At 38.4% G+C, this 19980-nt stretch overlaps 1 protein-coding gene across 11 annotated transcripts in view; it reads left to right on the top strand.

The window, feature by feature from the left end:
• The window catches only part of osbpl8 (oxysterol binding protein like 8), a 137242-nt gene that overhangs the window by 82700 nt on the left and 34562 nt on the right, over window positions 1-19980 (top strand). For all 11 annotated transcript variants that reach the window (XM_031897639.1, XM_018091936.2, XM_012958584.3 and 8 more), the window contains 6 exon segments: window positions 8219-8289; window positions 10868-10948; window positions 12108-12209; window positions 13036-13239; window positions 14377-14461; window positions 19224-19395. In XM_031897639.1, coding sequence (XP_031753499.1) covers window positions 8219-8289; window positions 10868-10948; window positions 12108-12209; window positions 13036-13239; window positions 14377-14461; window positions 19224-19395 — 715 coding nt within the window.

The following is a 19980-nucleotide window of genomic DNA, read 5'->3' as shown; positions in this document are numbered from 1 at the left end:
AAATTACTTTTATATGAAATAGAAAAGTGATGGGCTTAATAATTATAGTTTATGGGAAGATAGCAATTATTCCTTGCAGCACTGGGGTCCTGCATTATATTCCAGTTTGGGCACAATCGACAAGGAGTCTGTATGTTCTCCATGGGTTTCCTTCCACCCTCCAATATATACAGGCCAGTTAATTGGTTTGTGAAATTACTGACCCTACTGTGGGTGCAAGTGAAGGACATTAGATTGTAAGCTCCACTAGGCATGGACTGATATGAATGATGTATAATTTCTTTAACTGTGTTGCATAAATGTGTCTGCGCTGTATCAAAAACAGATAACAATCACAATACACACACACACTCTGGCACTGTAACCTTTTAACCATGAGTCCTATCCTGGATGAGATTTTTTGTGAATGCTTATAAACTGTCATAGCTAAAATTTAAATCTATAACTGGGTTACTGATTCAACAGTGTTTTCACATAGAAGTATGGTTGGTGCATACTGAGGGGGTCTCAACCCAATGTTGGAACACAAAGTAGTGATGAAGGCACTTCAAGTGCAATTCACATACATAAAACTCTACCATAATGATCTCTAAATTAAATAAATGGTGAGAAAGTGCAAAACCAAGACACCATTGCTGGAATTTGTTACATAGCTACTGTTTCTAATAAAGCAAGAGCAAACAAACAATTTGTACATAGAAACCTACAGTACTAAGAATTTTGCTTAAGAAGGCAATTTTAAAATACAGATTTTAAAAATTCAAAACTTAAAATGAATAGCTATTCTTTAAAGACAGGGAGAATATAACCCTCAGACTGACATTTTCCTGTGCATAAGGTATTTAAAAATCTGTCACAGTTCCAGGGAAAGTAAATTTGCTGGATTAAATGGCCAAAAAGCTTTGATTGCTGAAAATTTAACAGCTGACCGCTTCCAACTAATCAGGAGCATTTTTAATGCCTTTAAAGGATATGTAAAACTTAAAAATAAATTTGCTAAGGTGCTCAGAGTGTCCTTCTAAGTACTTTTGTTATATATGTTTATATATATATGTTTTTATAATATATATTACTCTGTTCTCAAAACACTCTCTTTTGGCTGTACTGTCAAAAGAAGTAAGCAGCAGGTGGCGCTGTTATGACAAAATCAATTATATTATCAGCTTATAAACAGTTTATAAACAGCTTAATAGCTTTGGAACAAAAAAATATAAAAAGATGTAACGTACAATTTAAATTGGCATAGAAGAGTAATTATACTGTCATTTTTTGTGAAGTAGATTACAGTAGCGTATTGTTCACCAGAACATGGTCAATGGATGCAGCTCAGGAGTGGCAGCCCATCTTTGTATTTGCAGCCCATCCTTGTCTTTGCTGAAATTTAAAAAAAAAAAAAAAAAAAAGCCACATGTAGTGTTGTGCTTAAATGGAATGTAAACTGCAAGATATGAATTCGTGTAGATCCTATATGCCTGTCTCCACTGCTGGTATTCGAAAATGAGTAGCGCCTTAAATGAATCGCACTGGCTGTTAATAGAAAATTCATTCTATTTAAAGGAGACATATAGCATAGCTAAAAGCTCCTCCATCTTTTACACAATAATGAATAATATTAATCTTTTAAAAAAAAGAGCCATTTTATGGGAACTCCCTATAGATCCTCCCTGGTACCAGTCCATGTTTCAGATGAGGAGTGGATGTATCCTAACGGTCCCTGCCAAAAGTGGAGTAGGAAAAGAATAGCCAATCGCAGCCCTGCAGTCACACATACAAAAACAGGCTTTAGTTCCCTATTAGGTCAGCCTAGTTGCTGATTGATTCCTATCCTATAGTGTAGTGTGCTGAGTGCCACCCATTTCCCCTGCACAGCCTGGAAAAGGAGGCAGCAGGAATGGAAAAGATGGGAGGGGCAAGTAGAGTTTTGGGGGGAAAATGTCAATTAACCAACTCTAAACACTACTGTTCTCAGCACATTTCTTCTATATTTAGATGAGTATAATGCACTGACACATTCTTGTTTGTCACACAATATGTTTCTTAAATAATTTCATTACAGAACATCATGTACTTGTTTTGGATTTATGTGACTCAATCCAATGCTGATAGTAGTGCCATATTCGTGATCTGTAAAATATTAGTATTTTTTTTTTTTTTTTTGCCATTTTAGCATCTAGGCCCCATTGCAGAACTACTATATGCAGTGAGATGCAGTGGGCACTGATGTCAGATATTCAGGCATGCCTTGGAACTATAACATTGGCACTGAGACACAACATTGGTTTGTTTCCCAGCTATGCAGTCTCATGGAGGCTCCACTGTATCCTATTATTGGGAAATATATTTAATTGTGTCACATGGGTGCTTTAAATTAGCCATTAGCCATAATAGTTACAAATGAGACTAAATAGTTACAAATAGAGACTAAATCTTAACTTCAATTTTGATGAGAATTAAACAATTTGTGTGGTATTGCTGTTAATACTGGAACCCATTACTAGCTTGTCTTGGTGCCCTTTTGAAATGTCAAGGAACAAGCAAGTTTTCCTTGTAGCCTGATGCTGCACAGATGCACATTGTCTTTGCTGGCCCATAAAGTGTGCTCCCTGATTGCTGACATTCCTGGCATAGTCTAGAGAGTTTTCCAGCCTTTTGTTGAACAGACATTCTTTTTAATAGCATTAAGAAGCATTTTATTCTGTATGCAATTGTGTTGCCTGTGCATTTATTAGCACCCTCATTGCTGGTATTGTTCTTTTGTTTCTTCCTTCTGAACAGACTATTGGTACCAATTATCAATCAAATAATTATCAATCAGATGATAAGCTGTCATTTTGGCAGTGTCGTTCTGAAGATTATTGCAAAGAGAAACTTGCTACACATAAGCACAATCTGTCCAGCATCTGCCCTTGCCTTTATCTGACATAAGAATCTACACAGAATGTTAAAGGATTTCTATAAATATTTTGGTAAATCTATTTAGCTAATGATGTCAACATGTACTTATTATTATTGTTATTAGCATGTATTTCTAAAGAGCCAATATATTTCATGGCACAATGTACAATAAGAGGGTTTATACATAGAGAATTACATACAAACTAACAAAGCAACCACTAAGCAATACAAGAGGCAAAGAGGACCCAAAAGAGCTTGCAATCTATAAGGAGAATGGGTTGAGACACAGTGTGGAAATGGGCAAGATTAGAATTAAGTAAGGTGAGAGAAGTATCACAGGGTATTGCTTTTATCAGCACACTGAAGTCGTGCTAAGCTAAGAGTGTAAGCTTTTCTTATAAAGGCAGAAAGATTGGGAGAACGTCCGACAGAACGTGGGAGAGAATTCTAGAGAAGGGGTGCAGCCCTTGCAAAGTCTTAAATGCGAGTGTGTGAGGGGGTAATGGGAGAGGAGTTGAGGAGCAGGTCATTTGAAGAGAGTAACAAGCTAGCTGGAGAGTATCTAGAGCTGTGATCCCCAACCAGTGGCTCACGAGCAACATGTTGCTCATGTTCTTAGCTTGAGGCAAGTTTTGGAGGCATAAGAAACAGGTGTACTGCCAAACAGAGCCTCCTGTAGGCTGCCAGTTTATATAGGGGCTACCAAATAGTCAATAACAGTCCTTATTTGGCACCTTTAGGAACATGTTTTATGCTTGTGTTGCTCCCCAGTCCATTTTACATTTGAATGTGGCTCACTGGTAAATAAGGTTGGGGACCCCTGATCTAGAGATAAGTCTACTGGCAGCAGTCTCTGGAGGGGAAGGCCAATTAATTGAGAGTTACAGTAGTACAGGCTTGAAATGATGAGAGTGTGAATAAGAATTTTGGGTGATAAATAATCGTATTTTAGAAATATTTCTTAGATGAAAGTGACATGATTTGATAATTGACTGGATGTGTGGGAAAAAAGGCAAGGCAGGGCAGAATCGAGCATAACCCCAAGGCATCGGACCTGGGGAGATGGGGTGATAGGTGAATTGTTAACTATGATAGATACATCTGGAAGGTTATGGGTATTGAATGGATGAAAAAGAACCAATTCTGTTTTAGAGAAGTTTCATTCATGGTAGCGTTGGGACATAGGGGCATAAGAGATCCACCAGGTGATTGTCAGAGAGCAGTAGCGTTTTAAACTAGGCGCTCAAGTAGTTTGGAGATGAAAGGGAGAAGAGAGATAGGCCGGAGGTTCCCAAGATTGGAGGGTTTTTAAGAGAGGCTTTTTTTTCAGAATGGGGGTGACAAGTGCATGTTTTAGTTGAGAGGGAAAGATTCCAGTAGAGAGTGAGAGATGAATATATGTGTTAAGGCTTTAATTAGACAGGGATTAGCATTGTGGAGAAGTTTGGAAGGAATCAACCAGTTTTCCCAGAGGTGGATTTAATTGTTGGTGGCTAGCTTGAGTGCCGATTTTAAATTGGTTTTGTAGGACATCATTGTTTGAATGCTAGGACTGCTGTCTAATAACATACCTTTTGTCTTATTAGTAAATATAAATGTGTAATACTACTACTTTTCAGATTCATGAAGGTTCAAGATTGGCTGCCAGTGAAATTGACCATAATATATGTACGTCTGTATGTCATAGGTATGGTGTGGATGTATGGTATCTCTGATTCTAGCTCTTTTCATTCAGCTTTGGTTATTAAAGGGCCACTAAACCAAAAAATGGGAAGGTTTGGTATACATGTAAATATTAAGTTCTGTTAAAGTACAAGGAAAGGCAAAGTCACTTAGGGGTGCCAAAATGTTAGGCACCCCCAAGTGACTTTATTCACTTACCTTGTACCCCGGGCTGGTGCCCCTGTTAGGAGAAAACAGCACCAGCCCGGAGTACCTGTAGCGAGCACTTTCTCCTTCCTACTCGCGCTGCTGCTGAATGTCCGGGACAGGCGCATGCGCAGTAGAGTAAAAAGCCGACTTCTCTGTTAAAGTTCGGCTTTTCACTCTACTGTGAATGCTCGCGCAGCGAAGGAGGAAGCGCTGGCAGCTACCCCGGGCTGGTGCTGTTCTCTCTGAACAGGGGCACCAGCCCAGGGGGTAAAAGGTAGGCTATTGAAGTCACTTGGGGGTGCCTAACATTTTGGCACCCACAAGTGACTTTGACTTTCCTTCTCCTTTAAGTGAGTGACTTACCCTGCACTGGTAAAAAAAAAAAAAGTGTTGACTTCAGAAACACTGCTACCTAAACGCTGTGTAGACGTTTACATTACATAACATAAACTGTGGTGTGGTTTTGTTCTTCAGAACTAAAAAAGGACATTAGGTGCCCCTCACCCAATTAAATCATTTATAAATATTATTTATTAACAGGTTCTGCATTGTACAGAGATAACTTGTCTGCTTGAATCCTTGAAAATGGCATTCATGCAAAGGTTCTGGGTGGCAATGCAACCATCTCGGCAGTCTTATCATTTCATTTTAGATAAACAGCAATACCTTGGAGCATAAAGTCTCCTTTTCCTTAAGCATACGGCATGGCATGGTGGTGTTTTGACAGCCACTGTGCTCTAAGACAGATGTGCTGCAGTCACCCATAGCAAAACCTATGCCTATGTAGACACAACAAAAAACATTCTTTTTACCTATTGTTTTAATTATATAAAATGTATGTTCAGCACAAGTCCTATTTATTCAATTTATATTTTGTAAGGGGGTACACTACCCCTATAAAGGTCACAAAGACAGAGGTAGTCTGTGGATGGAACATGAAGATAATATGACCTCTCCATGTTTACAGCTAGGCTACTGCCTAGGGAATTGTATTGCCTTTCAGGCAACAGATATCTATTTATATTTATATTTATTTTGATGTTTGTAGCTATTTTAACAAAGGGAAAAACAGCACTCAAACAACATAAGCTTCACCATGTCTCAAGCAATGTACAGATCAATGCTCAGACCCGCTTTACCCACGAGGGAACATTTTCTTTTTATTAGATGTTTTTGTCTTGTTTTGTTCTCCCAGTACTTGTGCAGGTGTGTTTAAATAAACCCCTGGAGTATGTGTTATTCAACTGAGAGTGAGCAAAAACAGCTGTCGTTTGAGAGTTTGGCGACCAGGCATCTTTAAACAAATATTCTTGCATTATTATACTTTATGTAAGATGGTGTTTCTAATTTATACATAAAACAACTCTTTTTAGTTTGAGTGAAAAATCCTTAAGACTGTACTTATTCTTGATTTAAATCACCCATTATAATAATTAAAATGGTATTATATTAATCAGAACACATAGCTGTAATAAAGTGGGAGATATTACATCCTTACTGTGAACCCTGTTCATTTTTTATTTTTTTTTATGATCCAGAGATAAATATGGACAAAATTGCTTGCTGGAGCTTTTATTAACTAAAATTTTCCAAAAGGTTTACTGCGACTGCTTGCATCATACTGCATATCATCACATGAATACTGTCATGGGAAAACATGTTTTATTTTCCAATATGCATCAGTAAATAGAGATTCTCCAGCAGACTCCTGCATTAAAATCCAATTTTTTATTTTTTTTCACATGGGGCTAACCTTGTTCTTTATTTCCCAGTGTGCAACAGCCATGTGACCTGTGCTCTGATAATCTTCAGTCATACTTTACTGCTGCAGTGATATCGCCCCCCTCCCTTTCTCCCCGGCAGCCTATCAGCAGAACAATGGGAAGGTAGCAAGATAGCAGCTCCCAGTAGATATCAGAATAGCACTCAATAGTAAAAAAGTTAGTAAGTAAGTCAACATTGGGACTCCTCCAATTACATGGGAGTAGGAGTAACAGTAGGTTACCTGAAAGCAGTTCTAATGTGTAGCGCTGGCTCCTTCTTAAAGCTCAGACTCAGGCACAATGCACTGATATGGCTGCCTACACACCAATATTACAAGTAAAAAATAATACATTAATTGGCTCAAGAATAAAATTTTAAATGGTAGAGTGAATTATTTGCTATGTAAACAGTCTAATTTAGAAATAAAAAGTACACCATAAAATTATGGCCTCTCCCTTTTTGGAGCACTAGGTTGCCCACAATATCTGGCATACCTGGTAGTGGATAATTCATATTTGGGGCCCCTAGGCTACACTTTGTACAGGCCCCCCTTCAAAAACTGCAATGACACTACAGGAGTGTGTGTATCTCTTTGCTCCCCCCACCCCCTTATTATCATTGACCCTGCTGGAACTGGGGCTGGCTAGAAATGACAGGGCTGCCAGTGTATGGAGGGGTGCCTTAATTGCTACATTGGAACAGGGCATTATTTCTCTAGCAGACAGTTGCCATCATGATTACAGGGCAACTGGCCTTACCCTTCTTTGGCAGTGCAATGTGGTCATACGGAGAGCTTGGCTGAACTAGAGCATGCATGCACACCAAAATTATAAGTAAAACTCTAAAACAAAAGCTATGTGGACCCCCCTGATCACAAGGGCCCCTAGGCTATAGCTTAGGTATGCCTAATGGTTAATCCACCCCTGGGCATCCCCTTTCCGAAAAAAAACCCAAAACTTTCTGCTAGCCAGAGAGAAAGTGACAGTACTCTTTCTGGCCACTCTTAATTTCAGACGGAACCCATTTATGGAGTGACCCACGCACCCTTGTTTATTATACTGAATATATGATGTGTCATCCTTCACATGCTTGTACAGTTGTAGTGTTGTATTAAAGCTACACCAAATGAAACTATCATCAACATAAGCAAATGTAAGTATGTGGCATTAACATTTATTTATATCACTACTATTCTAATTGCAGGAGCACTATAAACTATAATGAGAATTGGATATTGATTGCTGATAAAATAAGACATTTGTCTTTGGCTGTGATCTACTCAAGGAGAACTGTAGCACTATCCAAAGGGCAGTGTCTAAGAATATTGTCGTCCATGTTTTCCAGCAATGTTAGATGAATGACACTATATCTCATTCTTAAGATACTGGAAAGGAAGTGGTATTGGATGGCTGTGTGCAAGTGTGCAAATGCAAACTGATCACGATACAGTGTCAGTGCCATTTCAAACATTTTTAAATGTGATTTAAGGAGTTTTACTTTCTGATTCATTGACTTTGCATTGTAAAATGGACTTTTATAATAGTAAAGATTTTCATGGTTGTGCATGTGTTTGGACAGTAACTACAATAACAACTAAAGTTATTGCCTTAGCACCACGTTTATTCATAATAATGCCTTTTGAACAAGCATAGAACAGTATAGAATACTCTTCTTTTTTTATTTTTAGGGTTTGATAAAGGCAAGGATGAAGTCTTGCAAAGCAAGGAAGATACTTCTATTTCAATGTCAAAGAGCAAGGTAAGCCTTTTTCTCTGAACCATACCCAAGCCCACTTGAATTCTGATATAGAAATATGCGATACAACATGCCTATTAGACTTTCAGACTACTCATTTTGTATCTGTAGTTGGCTGAAATCACAGTGACAAAAGTAAGGTTTCATTATTTCTCATGTACATCTATGATACATCTATGATACCGTTGTTTGTAATTTTCCACTAAGCACTTAGCATGTGCCTTATTTAGGGAATAGTGACACTCAAATTGTTACACCAAAATTGCTATATACTGCATTTTTGCTTTACCTGTGTGTGTTATGATTGCATCAGATTTCAACAGAGCTCTATGAAGCTTAGTGCTGCTGTATCCATCTGTGCACTCACATTTAATTGGCAGATATTATAATCAGTCTGACTGTAATCAGTGCAAAAAGACAGGTCTAAACAAGCCTTGGAGAGAGGATTTATTATTAATACATTTATAAATACATTGTTTACAGTGTAACTTTCCTAGTTTGTCTATGTATAAGCATATATTATTATTGTTATTATTATTATATGGGCTTATTGACAGAGGAGACTGATGTTTTTATTTGTAAACCAAGTTGTGTACTGTTTCACTAGCACAATATTGAGACCCTGTTCCTTCTTGAGCCTGTGATAAAGACTGGTAGCACCCAAAACTTGTAAGCCATTTAGCCTCTGATTTTTTTTAACTGAACAAATAAAGATATAATTTTTAATAGAAGATTGCCTGCTGTCCTTAAATCTTTTTTGTTTGGGCATCCCACTCCTTCTTGAGCCTTTATTTGCTATTCTACTGTCCCAGTAGGGTTGGTTAAGTTTTATTTGTACCATAGTTTCATTACCCATAAATATGTATATTTCTGCATAGTTTACACTCAGGGGAATTCTCTAAAAATGCTTGTATGGAGCAGAAAAAAGGATCATTGTTCAAGAGCAGCACCTCTGACCTGAAGGATGCTATGTTTCAGCCATTGTATCTCCACGCAACACTCTCCATTTTCTGGAGTGTAGCACTAGGGAGCAGCAATGCTCTTCATGTCAGTTTGTTGTTTACATTCTCCCCAATAATTAGTTATAATGCACATATATAGTAGTTTTTAAAAGTTTGTGAACCCTTTAAAATTTTCTATATTTTTATATGATTGGGACCTAAGACATCAGATTTTCAAATAAGTCCTAAAAGTAGATGAAGAAAATCTAGTTTAACAAATGAAACAAAAAGTATCATATTTAGTCATGGATTTATTGAACAAAAAAAAAGTTTCAATAACATATCTGCGTGTGGCAAAATTAAGTGAATCCTTAGGATTGTCATATAATTTGAAGGTGAAAAGAAATTTTGGTGTTTTCAGTCAATGGGATGATAGTCAGGTGTGAGTGAGGGACCTGTTTTATTTAAAGAACAGGGATCCAGCAAACACATTTATGGATGAGTATCAGAGGTGTCTGAGGACCTCAGAAAAAGAGTTGTTGATGCCAGTAAAGCTGGAAAAGGTTACAAGACTATTGTTAAAGAGTTTGGACTCCACCAACCAACAATCAGACAGATTGTGTACAAATGAAGGAAATCCAGGACTGTTGTTACCCTATCCAGCAGTGGTTGACCATCACTTTGAAAATCAGATGATGATGATTAATATAATTTTCATATAAAAATACAAACAATTTGAAAGAGTTCACAAACTTTCAAGCACCACTGTATGTGTATTATAACTAATTACCTGAACTGATTCTAAAAGGTAACTAAACCCTGACATCTATATAGTTACTAGATTGTTGTAAAAAGGCTTACTAAAACACTGCAAAAACATGTATGTAGCCAAAGATTTTATTGGGCCATGTCTGCAAAGTCTACACCATAATAACTCACATTATAAAGTGATGCTGCCCATGGTGCAAAACCATTAACCAGTAATATGTCAGCTGAGTGTGGCTTTTGGGGAAGCCACTTAACATGATTTTGCATTAATAGATATATAAATTTCTGTGATTGTTCCATACCTTTTCCCCTTAAAAACAATTTGCTACTTTTTTCTCCTTAAAAGGATTGTTCTCTTGTGAATTAACTTTTAGTATGATGAAGAGAGTGATATTCTGAGACAATTTGCAGTTGGTTTTCATTTCTTTGTCATTGTTGAATTATTTTGGTTTTTGTTTAGCAACTCTCCAGTTTGGAATTTCAGCAGCTATCCGGTTGCTATGGTCCAAATTACACTAACAACCAGGCAGTAGTTTAATCAGGAGACTGAAATATGAATAGGAAAGGTCTGAATACAAAGATCAGTAATAAAAAATAATAATAAAATTGTAGCCTCACAGAACATTTGTTTTTGGCCGCTGGGGTCACTGACCCCAATCTGGAAGCAGTCAGAAGAGGAAGGTAATTATTTCAAAAAATAAAATAAAAAAATAACCAATTGAAAAGTTGTTTAAAACCACCCCTTTAAAAATGTAATTTCTAAATGTCATCTTATATAAATATCTCAGAATATTGTTTTAGTTGACTGATTATGATTGTTTTTCTCTTTTTTATTTTTTTAACTCTTCTCCTTTTCTTGACAATATATTTAGTCAGAGTCTAAGTTATACAATGGTTCTGAAAGGGATATTGCTTCTGCTTCAAGCAAACTTACGAAAAAGGAGTCTCTCAAGGTAAATTACACTTTATGTTTTTGTCATTGATTAAAATGAGAATGATGTTTAATTCAAATCAAATCACATATCTTGTATTGCAGTCACTGCATATCATTTCTTTCTTGCATGTTCTATTATTGATTTGTTGAGTTTGCCAGACCAAAGTTAAATGGTAGCATCTGTGTAACAGTACCATTTTATTTTGTTTTGCTGAAAAAATTACTTGTGTTGCTCACATACATTATATTGTTGGCCCCATGCTGTATAAATAAATTCCTAGAAGTGGCCTAGTAGGGCATCCTTATTTTATTGCATGTCCTGCTGCAAGCCAAATGGTAATTAATAGTTGTGCTTATTTTACACTGAACACTATTATTGCTGGGGATACTGTTTTATAATTCAGTTTTAATGTATACAAGACATTTATATTTCTTTCATTTTCTGTAATCACTGGTTAATCTTATATTAAAACATTTTGGCTGTCATTTTATAGTGCCAAAATATCTGCTTAGTGCAAGAGATGGTAATTAAATAGTTATGCACAGGAAAGCATAGAGATTAGGGCCTTATGATCAAAGTCTTTAAACTTTATAACTAGATTTGTAGAATGTCTGTGCAGGCTAGAATGGAAAGATGGAAATTTGTTGGCATTATGCCACAACTAGCTTTTAGAACAATAGCATACATTGGTGTTTTGCATTGCAAGGTATTTTCTAACATTTTTTTTTACCTGTAGCAAAGGCAACCTCCATTTGGTGAAAAAAAACTAAATGTGCCATTGCCCTTATGCATATATATAACAACATAAAGAGGGCCCTGCTCAAAAGAGCTTACAGACCTTAGGAAGTCAGGTGTAGTTTCTGCAATCATTTTGCCTGAACTTGGGAAAGATTCATTAAACTGCCCAAGCTGTCAACGCACTTCCTGTATAGTCCATTAACCTCAGGACTGCTGACTGACACATTCTGAGTTACATCTGTAATACAGCAGCCCTTTAATGACACTTATAGGTAAAAGTATTACATTTTAACCTCAGTTGCCTCTTAGATTCTCAAAAGTTACACATAAAGGTGGCTTACCTAAAGCCCCAAATTCTCGTTGAGGTTTTACAGATTTTTCCGCAACAAAATATCTTGCCATTTTAACAGTTGTTTTTTTGTATGTGTGCCTTTCTCAGGTTCAAAAGAAAAACTATAGAGAAGAAAAGAAGAGAGCCACAAAAGAATTGCTTAGTACTATCACAGACCCATCGGTTATTGTCATGGCTGATTGGCTAAAGGTGAGCGTGTCATTACCAGCAACTCCTTATTATGTAGTCGTGCTTCCAGCATGTATGTGAACATTTTTTATACTTAATGAAGAACAAAAGCTTTGTAAAAGTAGTTAGGGTGATTGCACCCATGGAGAATAGTTGCCTGCAATAAGTCTGCTCTATCACAGGCGACTAATCTTCTGTGAATGTGTTTCCACTGTCGAAAATGTAAATCACCGGAGGGAAAACATACACATCACTGTGCTTTTCTGAAGCTGTGCTTATTTGGCTTGCAAGGAGACTTCGGGCGACTTTGAAATAATGAAGTAACACGTAGGTTTTCCCACTGGCGATTTACAGTTTTTACTAGTAGGAAAACATTTTCAGGAGATCAGTCTCCCGCAGTAGAGAAGATTTATAGCAGAGCACTAATCTCCATGTATGCCATCATCCTAATTGTTGTGCCTAGGAAACTTTGGGTGATTTTGTAAAAACAAAGTGATGCGTTTGTTCCCACCCACACAAAAATGTCATAACTTTAAACCAGGGTATGGGAGCTTGGTCCCTCCTAGTGACTTTGGGAACACAAGTAACAGATGGGTTATGGAGAAAGTAGAGTTACTTCACCCTGCTTCAAAGACAATAGATCAATCAAAGTGGTGAACTGAGAAAAGAAACATGAACTTGTTATTTGCAGTGAGTTAATATAGAACACTGCATAGAGACCAATAATATGTGGGGTGCTTGTAATTTAGCTTTTCTTGTCCTTCTTTCTTTCTATCTCTCTCTCTATGATAATTTAGTCTGCTCTGTTTATCTAGCTAATTTCCTAACCTATCAATTTACCTTAAAGATACGTGGAACTTTAAAGAGCTGGACAAAACTATGGTGCGTGCTGAAGCCTGGAGTTCTGCTAATCTACAAAACTCCCAAAAATGGCCAGTGGGTTGGTACAGTGCTTCTGAATGCTTGTGAAATTATTGAACGTCCATCTAAAAAGGATGGCTTTTGCTTTAAGCTGTTTCATCCTCTGGAACAATCAATCTGGGCTGTTAAGGTATGCAGTCAAATAAGATTACTCTTAATATGTGATTTTGCTGGCTTTTTCAAGCTTATAATCAAGCAGTGCTATTAATTTATACCATTGAGCACAAGAAATGGCATGTCCTATATTGCTCTCTTGTCTATCCCAATCAACACTTTTATTAATAATAACTTTTATTAAGCCTTATTCATGTAGCTGTGATGTGTTTATACAGTAAGAATGTTTGTCAGTCACATCAGACACTGCCCTGATGGTGGTTACAGCCTAAAGGTGGCCATACACGGGCAGATTTCAGCTGCCGATTGTAGTCCTTCAGACCAATTCAGTAGCCTATCTGCCCCTGTATGGGCACTCCCGACAGGCCTGTCCGATATCTGGCCTAAAATTGGGAACATCTCTATCGGGCAGGTTTGATTTTTATCATTGGAAGATCCCTGTTCTAACTGCACTTGTACCTGCCACTGTAATTCGATAATTTGGCCCTAAGGGCCAAACCACTGAATTTGCTCAATATCATTCTGAAATGATTACTATACTTTATTAATTACAAAATAATTAAGTCACCCTATTTCGTTCTTTGTTATTTTTGTGATTTTTCTGGTGTCTGATTTCTCTATAAGCCAGAAAGTTAAAAGTATTTATTGCAAATGTTTTTATTGTGCACAGTTTAACAGCTTACTAGTTGTTACCAATATTTACACATGTAACCACAGTGTATTGTATATTGGACCAGTAGAGTGCACATATTGAGACAATTCATTAAGGTAATTGTGTGCAAACAAGCACAATTGTGTGCAGTTTGTCGCATCAGGCACTACTGAGGAAGACAAAATTTAGAGTGTGGCCACAATTATGCCTGCATTATGGGGGAAAAAAGCAGCAAGAATAAAAAAAAATGGTGGTTTGTGTTGCAATGTGCATGCTGCACTTGTCTTTGTAAATGACCACTATTGACTTTTCATTGCTGGAGAAAACAAACTAAAAGAAATTGCTGTTATTAGATAGTTATTGCTGTTGTTTATTTAAGTTTATATAATATAGTATGTTATAACAATGCATAATTGATTTAATTTAGAGCAAAATATTTTTCTTTCTTTAATCATTTTATTGTTATTTATAAGTCCAATTCTTCTATCTTTTATATTCAAGGGTCCCAAAGGTGAAGCAGTTGGTTCAATTACACAGCCGTTACCTAGCAGTTACTTGATTATTCGAGCTGCATCAGAATCAGATGGTAAATTCTTCTTTATGTTTCCATTTCATCTGTAGCCTGCCTATCTTTAAATCTGTTAATGCTGCTTACTCTGGTAACATGATAGTTGGGCATATATTTATATAGTATATATTTTTTGAAGAAAAATTTAGAAAAATAGATGTTTATTTACTAAAGGCATACAATGCAGAAATCAAGACCAGGCCTGTACCCAATAATTATTTGGAGTCTGTAGATATCTGCTGCTCTTTGCTGGATGGTTATTAAATTCATGTGCACATAACGATGAGCAGTAGAAATATGTCCTTTCACTTAGTAAGGTGCAGGTCCGATATATGCGGGGAATTCACAATTGCAGAGACAGCATTTTTCTGGAGTAAACGTGGTGTAAATCTCCATATTTACAAACAGAACTCTGCCAAAATTCAGACTCAATTGGTACTTTTTTGGTGAAATCAAGACAGTTTACTGGATCTTTTGTGAATATGTTAAAGAAGAAGGAAAGGTAAAAACTAAATAAGCTCTATCAGAAAGGTCTATGTAAATAAAGCTGCATTGAGTCCTCTATCAAAAGAAACACAGGATTTATTTTCTTCTTTTGTGTATACATGTTCTTCTGTGTCAGACTTTCTTCTCTCAGAAAAATCCTTCAGGGCACGGCACTAGTCTGCTCAGTTTGTTCTTCTAGGCCCCCTCCTTTTTCCTTTTCCCCCTCCCCAACGGTGCTGTGTAATCTGGGCTACTATCAGCCAGATCTGCAGCATGGAAGTTACTGAGACCAAGATAAAATGGCAGCTGCTATCTAAAACACACAGAGGAAGCTTCCAGGGCTGTTTACTCAGGTGTGGTAAGAATAAATATAGTGTTCTAGCTTGCACTATTGCGACTAATCTATTGGCAATAAAACGCCTTTCGTTCGCCTTTAAAAACAACAAACTTTAAAGAAAAACAATTTTTTTCTTGACATTTTTAAAAAGGAGTAAAGCTTGGTGTAACTCTTTTCACTGCATTGATATTGGCAGTGTAGGGGCATGTTGGCACAGTCATGGAGAATAGCAGTGTATTGTGAGGGCACGGGGCCCATTTGCCATCGAACCATACAATAGCAATTGTAGCATTTTTATAAACAATAAAAACAAAAAAGTTTTGATACCTTTTTATATGTGAAAGTAGCTTATTGCCAACATAAAATAGGTAACAAAATATGTTTTACCTTTTGCTTAATGAATGAGATAACAGCACTTTGAGTTAGTATATAGTATAAATGCTTATTCTAAGGGGAAGTTAAGCCTCCCCAGTGTGTCTGACACTTGCCTAAACTTATCTGGGCCTCCATAGAACTTCCAGAACTACAGAGCTACTCAGCAGTGTGACGGGTTTATCTTAAACAATGGCGGAATTGATTTAATTTCTCTCTGATGAGATTAGGGACTGATACCCAAAGGCTCCAACACGTCTGCCCTGGCCTGATTGGAAACAATAGGCAGATAATCCAGTTACCCTGGCACCTATATGTTTCCCCACCCCTGCATAGAAACAATAGGGGCTTGCTGGGAGGATGAGCCCACAGGGACATAAAAAGAGCCCCAAAGAGAGCTTGGAAGTCAGTCTTCAGAGAGAGAGAGAGGAAAGGATTCCTGCACTTCGGATCAACCGCTTCAGTTACTCTTCGGCCATTATTTTCTTCAGACTGTGGATTTACTTCTGTGGGACTTTGGAACTGCCTTTTTGCTATTTTACTTCTTAGAAGGATTTATCGCTGTGTAATGTCATTGGACTTTACAAAAATAAAGTGCTGGAATGCTACACGGTTTCTCTCCAGTGTTTGAGCCTACACTTGTTAGGTCATTTTCATGACATTTGGTGGCAGCGGTGGGATCGTTCTGGACGTACATCCAGAGGACCCAGAGCAATTTGGACTTTTTTGTGACAACAAATGGAGGAACAGCTACATAACCTGGAGTTACCTACCCTGCAGAGATCATGCTACTACCAGGAGTTACATTCAGAGCGGCAGAATGAAGATGGGAATGCTGCATCTAATGCACAGAGAGTTGGACTACAACGGACCTACCCTATTATTATGGATGATCACTTGGTTTCTAATGAGGAGGAAACAGCAGCTTCTCCATTGGGTTCTGCCTCCCAAGCAGGGGATGAGTGGGTAAGGGTTACAGATCCTGTAATGGATCGATATAATCGGTGGATCACAGTTTTGGGGCCTGGCCTTTCTGCTACAGATCGCCTGCGAGTCTTTGAACTTGCTTCTCAGGAGATTCTGGGTACAAGGCAGAGTTCCCAATCGCCTCCATTGGATTCTGCAGGATCTGTCCTGAGGTCTGAGGTCTACAAACCGGTAGTGAAAGTCACACACGCTACCTTTCCCACATTTGATGACAGACAGGAGGGCATTGATTCTTACCTGGAAACCTTTGAAATCATTTGTGAGGATTACAAAGTGCCCCGGGCAAAGTGGCCAAAAATCCTGGCAGGTAAGTTAACTGGCAAGGCCAATGACATCTACAGGGAATTGCCTTATGACCAGCGGGCTGACTACGAGGAGGTTAAAAGAGTCCTTCTTGAGAATTATGCCATTTCACCAGAGACTTATCGCCTGGCCTTTAGAGCTTTTGCCAAGGAGCCTACAGATACCTACTGGGTCTTTGCCAGCCGGTTACGTCGCACCTTTGACCAGTGGCTGAGAACTAGTGGGGTGCAAACACTTGAGGGACTTCGCCAGCTTTGCTTAATGGAGCAGTTTCTTGAGCAATGTGCCCCTGAAGTGCGAGTGTGGGTTTGGGATCGAGCACCACGCACCCTAGATGAAGACGCTAGACTGGCAGATAAGTTTCTTGAAAGCTGTATGCAGTTACTTCAAGGACGACCAGTTTTTCCAGGCTCTTCTACCTACACACGAAAGATACCTACTGGTCACTCACAAATGGCCTTTACCACCCAATCAGCCACAGGGATGCCAACCCAGGAGCTGCAAAACAGAGCTAAGAGGTGTTTCAGTTGTGGCTCGGGCTCTCATTTACAGGCCAAATGCCCACAACCACCTAGGGTACCAGTATCACAACAACCCCAGGCTGTGGCATTTGTTCATCCTGAAATTGTGGAAGCACCATGTCAGCCTAGGCAAACTCTGCAAAACCACAACCATGTCTGTGCCCCTAATGATGTGTTACCTACTGAACCTATTGGGGAATATATTGTCATGGGGGTGCAACCGGCTGACCAAATAAAGCGTCCTCATCGCAGTCAAACACAGGGGTCCAACTTACAGAACTGCAATGTTTATATTGGAAATCTTGGTCAGCATGTCAACAGAGCTGTATTAGAGCAGGCATTTGGTGTTTATGGGCCTTTGCGTCGGGTTTGGGTTGCTCAGAAGCCCCCAGGCTTTGCATTTGTAGAGTTTGAGAAACCTCATGATGCAGCTGCTGCAGTCCAAGGGCTCAATGGAAAGACTTTGTGTGGAAGGCAAATCAGAGTTGAATTCTCCATTAGGCAGAGGCGCAGGAAACATATAAATGTGCATGGATTGGCCCCCTGCATCACGGGACTATGGATTCAACCTGGAACCTAGCAGATTTGTACATTCTTCCCAAGCGACTTTGATTCCCAGTGTGTCTCGGTCTCTCCCTACTGAGGGGAGCCCCATCAACGCACATCCACTGGGGGGGGAGCCATGTGATGGGTTTATCTTAAACAATGGCGGAATTGATTTAATTTCTCTCTGATGAGATTAGGGACTGATACCCAAAGGCTCCAACATGTCTGCCCTGGCCTGATTGGAAACAATAGGCAGATAATCCAGTTACCCTGGCACCCATATGTTTCCCCACCCCTGCATAGAAACAATAGGGGCTTGCTGGGAGGATGGGCCCACAGGGACATAAAAAGAGCCCCAAAGAGAGCTTGGAAGTCAGTCTTCAGAGAGAGAGAGGGAAGGATTCCTGCACTTCGGATCAACCGCTTCAGTTACTCTTCGGCCATTATTTTCTTCAGACTGTGGATTTACTTCTGTGGGACTTTGGAACTGCCTTTTTGCTATTTTACTTCTTAGAAGGATTTATCGCTGTGTGATGTCATTGGACTTTACAAAAATAAAGTGCTGGAATGCTACACGGTTTCTCTCCAGTGTTTGAGCCTACACTTGTTAGGTCATTTTCATGACAAGCAGTACTGGCCACCACTCTTAGCTGTGTCACTTCAGTTTCCTGCATCCATCTAGCTGATCAGTAAGCAGCACATGCATGCTGGAAGCCATGCTGTAATCTTGGGCTACTGCGCATGTTCTTTTTACTTCTCCTTTAACCTGATGTAACACCTAATTGATATAACTCATGTGCTGCTGCAAACATTTCATGTCCTACGATATTGGCATTTAAAAGAGGCAGAGAAAAACGTTTGTAAATATTTTGAGAAATCCAACAAATGTGTCTCTACTTTATTTTGTGAATCCCCCCAGAGAGTTGCCATAGAAACACCTATAGATTGGTGCAAGATACTGCTTAGCAGATATACAAGTTATATTTTTCACGCTACTGTAACTTCCTAGCATGTCAGGGAGAGCGCTTTGTTCAGGTTCTGCTTTTTCCTTTTTTCATTGCTGTGCCCGGTATTTTTTATTGTATACCGTGTTAGCAGCAGTAAAAGATTTCTCAACTGTTATTTCATCATAACGTAAACTACATAAACCGTAGCTTGTCACTGCAGATACATTTTAGCTATGTTTCTCTAACCTACTGTATATAATCTATCATTCTTGATACATTAGGAAGGTGCTGGATGGATGCTTTGGAGCTTGCACTGAAATGTTCTAGTCTTTTGAAGCGAACTATGATCAGAGAAGGTAAAGAGCACGACCTAAACTCTTCTGCCGATAACAGCCACGTGGGTTTTTATGGTCTGTTAAGAGTTAACAACCTTCACAGCAATGAAAACTTCCAGTAAGTAGATTTGCTTGCTGCAAAGTGCCACTATTTTTGGAGCAGTTCTTCAAAGGTGTGATTATAATCAATAACAGTCTTGTTTCTGCTTAGAGGGCCAGTAACAGCAGTAAATAAAAATGCCCTTAAAAGCATTTACATGTAAGGGCTTATTGGGCACCAAAATGGGTGCAGAATAAAATTGCCTTCTGTTGTATACTATAGCCTACTTGCGTACATTTATAATTTGTAGGCTTATTAAGCTACAAAACATCCCTTTGCATTAAAATTTGAAAACCATTGAAAACAAAAACAGATATCAAAAATCTGCATTAAAAAGTACTTTTTTGCTTTGCACTCTAGTTTTGAGGCTCAAAATTGTCATATTTTGACATGTCACATGTGACGTGTACATGTATATATTGTAAGATGTAGAATTAACGCTATTGGAAAATAGAATAAGGGTGAATAAGAAGACTGCAACCTTAATTAATATTTGCATAACATGTGGTGCTTGAGTGTCTTGTGGATGTGGTAACTAATACACAATAGAATGCAAAGGTGTTATACTACAAAAGTGATCAGGGATAATGTGAATATGCTATG

The sequence above is a fragment of the Xenopus tropicalis genome, chromosome 3, assembly GCF_000004195.4.
Source record: "Xenopus tropicalis strain Nigerian chromosome 3, UCB_Xtro_10.0, whole genome shotgun sequence".
NCBI lineage: Eukaryota > Metazoa > Chordata > Amphibia > Anura > Pipidae > Xenopus > Xenopus tropicalis.
This window is presented reverse-complemented; position numbering and strand designations above follow the sequence as displayed.